This window comes from Trichoderma breve (assembly GCF_028502605.1).
Source record: "Trichoderma breve strain T069 chromosome 7 map unlocalized scaffold00007, whole genome shotgun sequence".
NCBI lineage: Eukaryota > Fungi > Ascomycota > Sordariomycetes > Hypocreales > Hypocreaceae > Trichoderma > Trichoderma breve.
In genome coordinates this window covers 155,604-167,177 of record NW_026611593.1, presented here as the reverse complement: position 1 = coordinate 167,177, position 11,574 = coordinate 155,604, and the positions used below count along the sequence as shown (strand labels likewise).

Here is an 11,574-nt window from a genome sequence, read left to right as displayed (position 1 = left end):
ACGAATGCGATGCTAATATCGGAAGCTACCTTGTAAAACTACTCTCAAAATTATATCATAAAGATGCATACGCGTTCTGTATCAGACATTGAGCCCATCGCGTTGCTACAGGAATCTCCAGATATTCCTGTTAACCTGAATTCACTACCTTTCGACCGTCTCCCAAATCCCCGCCAAGTCTGGCCATTTCCTTCTCAGTCTGCCGAAGAAGGTTTGGGCCGCCTTGTCCTTCTCACCCCTGATGTCGTGGCATCTGCTGCTGCATCATGCATCAAGACTGGCCGTCGCATATCCCTTAATTGGGACTTAACAAAGCTGGATGTCGCCAATTTCAACAGAGCCCCGGCACAGCACCACATCATTCCTCTCCTCAATGGTACGGCTTTTGACGATCTCTATGTGTTCAATCCACAACAGTCTTCACAGTGGGATGGGCTGCGCCACTTCTCAGCTCCGTTTCCTACGAAAGACAACCCCAAACAGCGACTGTTCTATGGCGGTGTCACCTCGGCAGAGATTGAAGACCGAAAGAATACGCGCATTGGGATACAACATTGGGCAAAACAGGGTATATGCGGTCGAGGCGTGCTCCTTGACTACGTTTCGTACGCGGAGCGGCACGGGATAGAGTACAGCACCTTTTCCGATCATGGAGTGTCATTGGAAGTTCTTCTGGAAATTGCAAAAGAAGAAGACATCAATTTTCGCCACGGTGATATTCTCTTTGTTCGCATTGGAGTCACGAAAGAATGGGATACCAAAATGACTCCGGCGGATAAGCTTGCTTATGCGCAGAGTTCAAACCCTCTTCATGCAGGTGTTGAAGGCACGGAAGAAGTTCTAAAATGGATTTGGAATACAAGATTCTCTGCTGTTGCGAGTGATGCCATATCCTTCGAGGTTTATCCTCCGAAGCAATCATACCGGCGCAATGGAGACCAGGGAGATGCGCCTGGTGTATTTCTCCACGAGTATTTAATTGCTGGCTGGGGCATGCCTGTTGGAGAATTGTTCGACCTAGAAGAGCTCAGTCGAATTTGCAAGGAAGAACAGAGATGGGAGTTCTTTGTCGTCGCATCACCGCTCAACATGCCTGGTGGTGTAAGCAGCCCTCCAAACTGTATCGCTATTTTTTAATCCATCATTGTATCATTACTATATGTGCTATGAATCTTTTTCGATAAATACTCAATGCCGTTAGCATGGGAACGTTAAGCTGCGCTGGTTAAACTCATAGCTATGACATCTATCTAAAACCCTCTAGTCTCGAAAACATGAAGAATTTTGCAGAATTTGCCTGCCAAGCCCCAACAACGTAATCGTTGCATTATAACCTGCGCATCACGACTTAAACTAGAGACACAACCGTCGTCAAACACATTCTTGATAGATCCCAAACCTACCGGCCCTCCTATGCTAACCCAGTCTGCAACAGAGCGTCTTCGAGACGTGTTCTCGTGGCATGGAAGGTCCAGCCGCAGAGGTGCTTGGTCGTTGGCAGAAGACGCAAACCGTGGGCCATATGTAGAATAGGCCAGTATGAAGATGTAAGCCATGAACACGCGCATGATTTCGCATGGCGCCGAGACCAGGTACTCGTTAGCAATGCCAACGATTTGTGCCGCGTGCCAGAGGAGCATTCTGCCCTTGTGAGCGTCTTGTGTGAATGCGGATCTCAACCTCATTTGGGCGACTTCTACGTTATATAGATTCTTCGAAGAATCCTGTGATATGTGATGGCGAACTATGTAGATAATAGCATCCATTATATCCTCAGCAGCATAGAGGTGTGAGTAATTGCAAAGAAGTCCAGATATGCTACCAGCTGTTAGCTTGTTCGTCTATGAACTTGGCAATGCGTTACTTACTTGTAACTAATCAGCTCAGGGGTGTTGGAAGGAGAGGCCATGGAGCCAAGTAAGTGGTTAAGAGAACGCAGTAAAAGTTTTTTGGATTGTTGGTGTGCACCTAGAAGGGAGGGAAGGCCGAAATGCTCCGGCATTGCCACCACCTCTAGCTGTTTCAAATCCCACAAGAGGCGCCCTATGACCTGCGAGCAAAGTCTTCGAGCCCATGTCCCCAAGGAATTACTCATCTGTTTCCCTGAAAATATGTCTTTTAAAGTATTTGAAAGGCTTGGGGAGATGCTTAGATGTGATCGGAGCGCCAACCAAGCTTGTGCTGACGTAGCACCCCATAATGATTCATTACAGGGCAACTTTCGAGGCAGTTCGCTCAGGTCAATAGCTCCTCGGCGGCTAGTAAGAGTACAGAGGCTGCAATCGTATTCGAATGCGGCCCAAGCTGATCTGCATTCGTGTTCTTGGCCAACCCAAGATAGCCATTGACGATTCAAAAGCCCCATGTCGTTTTCAGCCCCAGGTAGTTCAGTAGTGTCTTGGGTTTCGTCCATGATGCCCCATGATGAGGAGCCTAAAAGGCCCATGCCTCGTAAACTTCCAATCAAAACACCTCTGGAACGGTCAGCATTTTGATAGAGTTGTCTATTTCCAGATCCGAGAGAGTAGATTTGATGCAGGCAGAGCGCATTAAGATAAGAGATGTCTCGGTAATTCCCTCCATCTGTAGCACCCTATGTTATACTTGTTTAGTGCGTGTAATCGTAGATGATTTACTTTGTCCAGTGCAGTAATGACTTACCAGCCATGAAATCATTGGTAAGCAAATTTCACTAAGCATCGATGAAAGCTCTGTATCCTGTTCATCATCTGAGAGCAGCGCTCCCACGCAAGCCATTGAGGTGAGAAGGATTGTCGGACAAGAAAACATGTTCCAAGTTGGCCGGTGGATAATCGGTTGGATATCGTGAAATCGCGAGAAATAAAGATCAAGTAGTCTGTGTAAATCGCCAAATACCTGAGGGGCATTACTATCTTCCACAGACGATAGGTTCGGAAGATAGCCGTCGGAAAGAAATGACACTAGGCTGTTCAGGCGCTTGTTTCGGTTGCCTGATGTGCTTCTTAGAATGTCTCTCAGAGGTGGTAAAGAGTACCGATGGGGAGGTGAATCTCGGGCTTGGTCAAATGGCCAAGGTTGTCCTGTATAGCTGGATTCTACTGGATGCAGATTGTGGCTATTCACCAAATTTCCTGTTCTGCTTTTGGCAGTTGGCGGGGTGCGAGGCTGATAAGAATGGGGTGGAATAATTCTTTCTGTGTCAAACCCAGATTGATTCGAACTGGTAGGCGACTGGGTGTTGGGGTGGTTCAAAATACTTGCAATAGCCCACGGTTCAGAGTTGAGACCAAAGTTGGGCATATCAACACTAAGCCAGTCAAGACCAGTCGTTCGAAAGTCAGGCAAACCAGAAAATGAATAGGTTAAGGGCACTCCCTCTTCATTTCCAGGGATGTAGTCATTGACATGCGAAAATATTTCGCCAGCAACGGACTGTGAGACGGGAAATATAGTTGAGCTAGACGGCAGTGTAGGAGAAAGTTCTGCAGGTATCGAGTGAAAAGATCCATCTTGAGAGATATTGCAGCAGGATGAGGCAGCAGGCTCATCCCCAGAGTAAGATACTGGAGTTTGAAGGGCGTGTGGGAAAAGTTCGTCATGTGCAGCTTCAGGTGGACTCAATCTCGATGAGATACCACCAAACCCGAGATCATCCAGTTCTCGCCCTTCTTGTGCCGAGAGAGGCGGCTGTGAGTCTTTCTTCGATTGTTGTGGCATATCGATGTTCTTAACCCCCGATTCTCCAGGTTCTGGCGATCCGTACTCACACGGAACCTGGGACTCAATACACCCTCCACAGGGTCGTGCTCGTTCGCATTTCCGCTTTTTGATGACACAACGATAACACGACTTTCTCATCGACCGTTTAATGTTTGGCTGCTTCACTAAATGAAAGGCACGCAAATGGCGAAACAAAACGTCGCGTCTCGAAAACGACTTGTCACAGCGAGGACATGGTAGGACGGCTTTCAGGCTCGGGGGGAGATGAGTTAATTGATGCCGATCGAGGTGACTCGGGCGAGAGAACGCTTTGGTACAATGAGGGCATTGTAGTGAATGAGAGAGAGCTCCTCGATTATTTGGCGGAGACATTGCTAGGAGAACCGATTTCAACCCTTAGTATGCATTGCTGTGGAAGAGAGGTGTTATTGGAGGCAACTTCGTACAGGAGAAGACAAATAAAAACATTGCCTGAAGACCTGGGGACTGCGGGGCGAAAAGTTAATAACTTCCAGTACTTATTGGGCCTAGCTGGTTACTTTTAATGATCCATCTCCTCTAATCCGGGGTGGCGCGTCCAGAATCTGGGGGAATATGGCATATCCAATTGGGGCATGCACTTTCAGCCATCTTCTCCCTCACTAATGTGCCATATATCGGCCCCTACAACTTGCAGGTGAAAGAACTGCCGAACTTTTTGGCAAGAAGATATCTCAGCATGTTAAAATTCAGGATCCTAATTATTTACATTGCTCGAATAGCCGCAAACGTTGCGGTCGAACCGCAAGTCGCTCGCGCGCATGGCTAGAGCGCCACTTTTAGACGTGTTGCTGCGTGGGAGTCGAATCTTGTGAAACACATAACGAACCACATTCTCTAATAGCTCTCCTCGCAAAAGGGGAAAAACAAATGTTATCTATATCAGCACTTGTGCCTGCTGGTTTATTACCAAACACTAAAGAGCAACGGGCTAGAGTAATGAGAGTGCTTCTGCGATACGAAATACAGCGATAAGCTCGGTATACAATATGTAACCTGCAATCACTAAACTGGAACAGACAGAGAGACAGGTAAAAGTGTCTTCAGTATTCTCACCACACAGCATATTAAATTTTCCACCAAGATACAACCAGCAGCAGTATTTCTATAACTCAATTACATTGCAGATTATTGAAGAAATTTCTCAAAAATTAAACATAGACTGCTGCTACTACTGCTCTGTTCTCCGTACATCTCGCAACAATCAACAGGGAGACGCAGTGGATCTTTTACCCCGCATTTCGCAAACCAATAGCGCTGGGATTATCGCAGGGCAAATGCCGAAAACAAGTGGCACGTTCCGGTTTTGCGGTCGGTCAGTCGGAGCGTGCCACTCGTCTGCAGAAGCTGAACGAGAGAACGAGACAACAAGTTAGGTTCAACGACCAAAAAATTGAACGTAATGAAATCACAAAAGGCTATTTTGGTTTGGGACACATGGGAGCCTGCGAAAGGACATGGAGGCTAGGCCGAAGAGAATACATATAAGTGACATAATATTCGAATATATACCCATCTAAAATTTGAATCAAGTACCTGCTGTAGTACTTGTGCTAAAATCACTACTCCTAGTAGATGATAGCATCGCCAGCATTCATAAGCAAGTTGGGTACAGTGTAAAAGGCATCCTGGGTAGCCTTGTCACATGTAAGTGCCGCACCAGAGTTAATAAAGCCCCAGTGAAACATGTTCAACTGCCAACCTAGATTATCCAATGCAAAGCCCAAGTTGAGTGCCGCCGTACGTGCAGGGCCAGTATTGTCGTCTTGGAATCCGGGCACATTAATAAGCGTATCGCTCGCATGAGTACCAGCAGCCTCAAACTTGGGAACCAAAGAGCAAATCGTAGCAGCTTGTGCATCAGTGGCGGGGCCGATGTCAAAGTCGCCGTTGTTGCTGGGCGGCAAGAGGTTCAATGTGCTGATGAAGCTGTCTGCAAGAGCCTATTTCTTCAGTGTTAGCTACTCCCACAGTACTTCTCGCTTTTCTCTGAACGCGCCTGATAAGGAGAAGCAGCATTTTCCTCAGTAAACTGTGGAGTGGCTTTCTGCAGAGAGGCTCGAAGATCTCCAGCGGCTTGGAGAGAGTCAATAAGACTCTTGAGGATGGTTGTGGCCTGGTCCGCGGTGAGGGTGGTGTCGGCAGCCGGAGCAGCACTGACACCGACAGCGGCAAAAGCCAGAGCAAAGAGGTTAGACCGCATTTTGATGAGTGTTAATTATTTGAACTTTATTTAAGCTTGAAGGGGAGAACAGGTTGATCGAAAAAAAGCGGTCGAGAAGAAACAACATCATGTCCACGGCAATAAGGACCCTATTATATAGATTTACAGCCTTGTACTTTATAAATAACTTTAACGTTGATCTACCGGGATAGGGATCTTCGGAACAATAGAAGGCAGACGCGGCCAGTTAATACCCCGATATGATACACTTCGTCTTATATCAACTTATCCTCTTGAAGGCAATGTCTCATTGAAAGCACAACATTCTAACGTTGCTTATTTAGCCAGCTGCCTAAAAGGACTATGTTGCAATTGGATCCCTTGCGCGGCCGCACGTAAGAAGCTTAATCGGCCCGATGCAGCATGCTGACAAACAAGGTGTTGTAGTCTTAATATAGCAGTTACTAGGCCTACACGTTGAGACAAAAGGTTGGAAAGAAACTAATCAACGTGCGTGGGTATGAGAACAATAGGGTAAATACTACATTCGGGAAGACCGAAACATAATACGAAAAAGATATTTTGGACTAAACAAGATACTCGTTTGTACGCCTTAGCAGCCATCCAGTTTACTTCTGTCATCTGGGGTCATGAAATTCCTTCTAAATGAGCTATCATTTCATCTCGTTGTATTTCGGCAGCTCCAACAATTCGTTTACTGCGCATCTGTATTTGTACACGAAATCTTAAGAGGACTATTCATACAACATTAAACGCCACTTAGAGCAAACATTGATACTCAATCAGTGGTGTGAGCAAAGTTTTGCTGCATTGTCAATAGCATGCTTGATGGTGCGAGTATCATATCAGAGCTTAATCATCCTCCATGGGACATCATGTCCGTCTAAACGCTATTTTACCAACATTTTTATGATGCTCCAAAACGACTCATTTACTAAAAACAAACAACTTTACACTCCTGGTGTACCCTGAATGGACGAGTGACTGAATGTTGTTCTTCATCACTTACCATATAGGAACATATCTGCCATGAATTTTGGCAAGGATACTTAAGATAGTCAACTCACAAGGTAATAATTCACGGTCTCGATAGAACGCAAAACTCGATGATATATATCTGACCATAGTGTCGTATTAAGGCCATCAAAGCGCAGGAGCATATTTTATTTCTCTTTACGTATTACAGACAGATTTCACAACACGGAAATGATCCAGGAAATTACACCACCTAACGTCTGATAAAGGTTAACTCCTTTGCTTTCTAGGTGTCGCTTGCCTTTTAACTAAATACAGTGTAAATCTCATGTAGTCGTACGGCGCAAAACAATCAACACATTGTTTGTCACTGTATCTCGCAAACCCTACAACCCCTTGAATTTGCCTATTTATCTATGATTTTCGCATCTGGCTGCAAGAATGAGAGTAATCCGGATTTACTCACGGATTACTTTTCATCTTGTAAGGGTATGGGTTGTGTACCAGTACCCAACCCTTCGCCTTTTAGAGCGGTAAAATGACGGCAGCACTAACCCCTTGTCAACAGTACTGCCTTGGTCAAGTAGAATAGTCTGGATTGCTACTGGTCATACCGTAAGATCCACTTATGTAATGGAAGGCAACTCAGAACGAGGAATGTGTGCGCCAGCTTTTGTGCCAATACTTAGTTCAACCACTGGTTGCACTACTAGCTAGTTAAGGCTACGTTTACCTCCGTAGTAGCATGTGTTGATTCGACAAGGGAGACTGCCTAGTACTACCTAATGTTTCGTAACGACAGCTTACAGCCACTAGTTAAGCATCTCACGCGCACCTCGGTAAATATTGCCATCATAAGCAGGTGGTAGCTGTAATTTTGCATTGCGAATTCTCCCCAGGATTAGCTTTGGGAGCTTAACCCGATGGAATTGCGATCATAGAACTCAACCTTTTCCGCTCAAGATCTAAAGAAGGCTATCTCCAATTTTTATGCAAGATTTCATTTTAAGAGAAGAAACATCTAAACTATAGGCATTAACTAGCAGAGAAGACGATGTGCTTGAAAGCATCGAACTTGGAAATTGCGTTTCTGTCTTATTGACCAATATTTACTCTCAATACGCAACCCATGTTTACAGATTTTGCAACTCTACGTTAAATGAAATTCTTCTTTACCAGGTGGCATTATTAGAAAACACATTCGGAGCTGTTTCCTCTCGTATTCGTGTTGAGTAATGACCCACCTCGAGAGGCAACAGATGAACAATTATACACCGGCTTCTCGAATGTATATAGCCACGGAGTATGCGGACGTTGCAATCCGCGGATCTGAGAAGCGATGACGGATGCTCTTGCAACTGGTTGGAAGCTGTTGGGACTCAGTCGGTATAACAAGATTCCGGTTGCAAAAGAGATCACTACTTTGGCAATAGTCAAAGGAGAAATGATCTGTGACTAACCAATTCCAGTGCAGACGAAATCGTTGTTCCCATTTCCGTTGCGACACAAAGAAGCAGACGCAAAGGTGCTGTAGTATCTACTATTTCTCCGAACTCCAGTGACCACCACGAACACTATGACTGCGAACGCATTGCGCGGTCGGGTTATATCCTGTCTTATAACGCAGAGGAAACCGACAAGGTGGTAGATAGCGTCCCCCAAGAGAACCTCGCTGCCTATCTTAATGAAACTGTCCAAAGCTCAGCAGACTATTTTGTAAGTTCTTCAGCTATTTAATCAACATCGCTAATGAACTCGAGCAATGCGTATAGCCGGCGAGATTATGGCATCTTGACTTAGTCCACATGGTCTTTTTAGCCACTACAGACTGAAGGCCGGCATCATGATCATAAGAAGATACCCAACTGAGTAGATGAAAGCCGGCGCCTTTAGTTGTAAAAGACGTATAATTGCGCTTTCGATTCCAGTGAATAGCAGATTGTATACACCGGTATGTTCAACAAGAATGTTCCGAATATAGTAGCTAGGAATACTGGGCCAGATATATACAACAAACAAAAAGTCGACGTTATCAATGGGCTTGGTAGAAGCCTAAGACCTGACGGGAATTTCATTTGAAAGGAAGTTTTACCCCATCTCTGTGATTGGAGTTACTCGAGATATCTCCGAGGTGACTTACTCGAATGCTCAACAGAGAGTAGTGAAGTTAGTCAGAGGAGTCGCTGCGGGATCGCTAAAGGTGCTTATAGCAGAACACGGCAGCATGATCAACATGTGATTATCTAGTACTGACGCCAAGCTTTTGGATGGTATACTCTGCTGGAGAATAAGAAATTCTACAGTGAGTCTAGAGCTCAAAGAAGTCATAACCTCAAAATTAGCCACAGGAGTCATTGCCTACAGGTGCTTGGTGCTTTGAATGGGTATGGCTTATCAGCTCCCCACAGAAGAAGCAGCCCGTCTATAAGTTAGCGTTGGTCGAGGTTTTGTGGCCGCCATTATTAGTGACGCGGGGAAGTGGATGGAAAGATATGGACCCCAGCCATATTGCACACCCTCCCCCAAATCTGCGAGCCGGACGGACTACTCCAATTTGTTTTCTCCTCATACTCGGAAGACTGGTAAACGCACAGCTGAGCATGAAACGATCATTGTCACAACCCCATTTCTTCCTTGTATAATTTCACAATGTCTCCTCCCCGTAAACGCGTGAGGAGAACTTTCTCAGCATGCTGGACATGCCGCCGGCGACGAGTTAGATGCGACGGCGTTGTGCCGGGATGCACACCATGTCGGAAGCACAGCGTGGCATGCGAGGGATACAGCGTCGAATTGGTTTGGGTCGACCCTTCCACAGGGAAATACCCGCCTTTATCTCGCCGGTCACTTGACTCAGCTCATACGTGGGATGGCTGGCCAATCCTGGATGACGAGCAGCTAGAAAGGCTGATTGATGGAGATACTGACGGCAGCGGAACGCAGATAGGCCAGCTTGAGGCGAATCCCTTTACGGTATTTGAGACTTCAAATAACCACAGAAGTCCTAAAAACTCCCCATACGAAGACCTTGTTCAACTACATCATCGTGTCAACAGAAGAGATATCCATGAGGAGTCGAAATTGTCAGAAAAGTCAGATTGTGCTCTCTTCGACGAAGGCGTATATGTTGGCAATTTCCCATTCGACGAATTCACATGCTTGGAACCCTTTTCTGACATCGTGGGTCCTCATCGGCATTCATCGATTACCCTTGATTCGCCCATATTATTGGACACATTGGACTGTCTCCCGGATCTGTACGCACGTTGTGAGGAAGAGCTCACAAATTTGGGTAACGAAATACGAGATGTAACGGACAGCATCGCAGCCTTGCCTAAGAAAAGTCAAATACCCCGCTCAATTTCGCCGATACCGAATACTTTCCGATCGAACTCAGACGACGCTGCAGTATTCTATCATTATATGACTTGGGTGGCGCCGCTGATGGTTCCGGTTGATGATGCGGACAATCCGTGGAAATCAGTGTACCCGTCCACAGCCTTACAAGATACATCACCGGCGTCTTGCGCTCTATACCATGCGATATTGGCACAAGCAGCCTTCAATCTAGCAAATTTATATGGCGATACGAATGATGATGGTCCAAAGAAAACCGCTCAAGGGCTCGAGCATTATGGGGCTTCCTTGCATAAACTATACCAGTGCTTGGGCTCTTCAACAGAAGAAGAATACGATGCTTGCATGGCGACGCTTTATACCCTGGTTATTACAGGAGTAAGTCGTTACTATATCTTGATTATTTATGTTTAAAGTGATTGACCAATTGCAGGCTTATGCTCGACAGAAGTTACCCTGGCGTGACCACTTTGGTGGCGCAGGAGGCATGGTGACCAAGTTCCTAGGACAGCAACCGTGGGCGCAATCATCACGATCTTGGGTCATATCTCAGAGTCTTGCCCTTTCGTTCGAAATTGCACAAACATCCAACACTCACAGAAGAGAACAATCCTCTATTACAGATACCTTATTGGGGGGTGTCTCCTCAAAGTGTGAATTTGGCTTCACTATAGGATCTTCTGGTCAGGTCTTACAAGTCATCTCCAATATCAGGCTCTTAGTCGAGCGAATGGCTACAGGGGACATTCCTGAAAACCCGGGCGAGCTGATTCAAAAATACATAGCCGAACTAACATCGCCATCAGAGAGTACGGAACATTTTGACATCGAGGAAATTTGGGAAAATACTCCTAGAAAGGACCGGGCTGAATATCTTCAACGGTTGCATCTGCGGCTATTCAGGAACGCAGCGATCATATATCTCTTCCGAACTGTCCTAAATGTTCCGCCACAGGGTGTCGTAAAATATGTCTCTACAGTTCTTCAAGACACACTCTATTTCATACAGCTTCATGGAGGAGCTGTCTCTATGTGGCCTGTCTTCATAGCAGCTGTTGAGGCATATGAAGTAAAGGATCAACAAATAGTTGAACAATGGTTCGACATATCTGGTCAACTTGGCATTCAGAATCGTCGAACAGCGAGGGAGGTCATTCGCGCTGTGTGGGAGAAGAGGTCGCAGGAGGCAAAAAATAGAGGCCTCAAGCAGAGTCAAATAGCAATTGACTGGAGGGAAGTTCAGCAATTTCTTGGTCTTGATCTCCTGCTTCTTTGATTGGTTCAAAACATTATTCATGGCCAATATCATGTATCTA

At 45.8% G+C, this 11,574-nt stretch overlaps 4 protein-coding genes across 4 annotated transcripts; 2 read left to right on the top strand and 2 right to left on the bottom strand.

Annotated features, from left to right (window-relative positions):
- Window positions 1-63: 63 nt before the first annotated feature.
- Window positions 64-1,137, top strand: T069G_10219 (putative cyclase domain-containing protein; the record flags this gene model as incomplete). The annotated part of the gene is made up of 1 exon (XM_056177429.1): window positions 64-1,137. One exon carries the CDS (start codon window positions 64-66, stop codon window positions 1,135-1,137), a length of 1,074 nt encoding a protein of 357 aa, XP_056023719.1.
- Window positions 1,138-1,341: 204 nt separating this feature from the next.
- T069G_10218 (fungal specific transcription factor domain-containing protein) lies at window positions 1,342-3,699 on the bottom strand (the record flags this gene model as incomplete). Its single annotated transcript, XM_056177428.1, has 4 exons — window positions 1,342-1,353; window positions 1,404-1,818; window positions 1,869-2,593; window positions 2,662-3,699. 4 exons carry the CDS (start codon window positions 3,697-3,699, stop codon window positions 1,342-1,344), a joined length of 2,190 nt encoding a protein of 729 aa, XP_056023718.1.
- Window positions 3,700-5,309: 1,610 nt separating this feature from the next.
- Window positions 5,310-5,944, bottom strand: T069G_10217 (uncharacterized protein; the record flags this gene model as incomplete). Its single annotated transcript, XM_056177427.1, has 2 exons — window positions 5,310-5,670; window positions 5,718-5,944. 2 exons carry the CDS (start codon window positions 5,942-5,944, stop codon window positions 5,310-5,312), a joined length of 588 nt encoding a protein of 195 aa, XP_056023717.1.
- Window positions 5,945-9,550: 3,606 nt separating this feature from the next.
- On the top strand, window positions 9,551-11,534 carry T069G_10216 (fungal specific transcription factor domain-containing protein; the record flags this gene model as incomplete). The annotated part of the gene is made up of 2 exons (XM_056177426.1): window positions 9,551-10,636; window positions 10,692-11,534. 2 exons carry the CDS (start codon window positions 9,551-9,553, stop codon window positions 11,532-11,534), a joined length of 1,929 nt encoding a protein of 642 aa, XP_056023716.1.
- Between the last annotated feature and the right edge of the window lie 40 nt (window positions 11,535-11,574).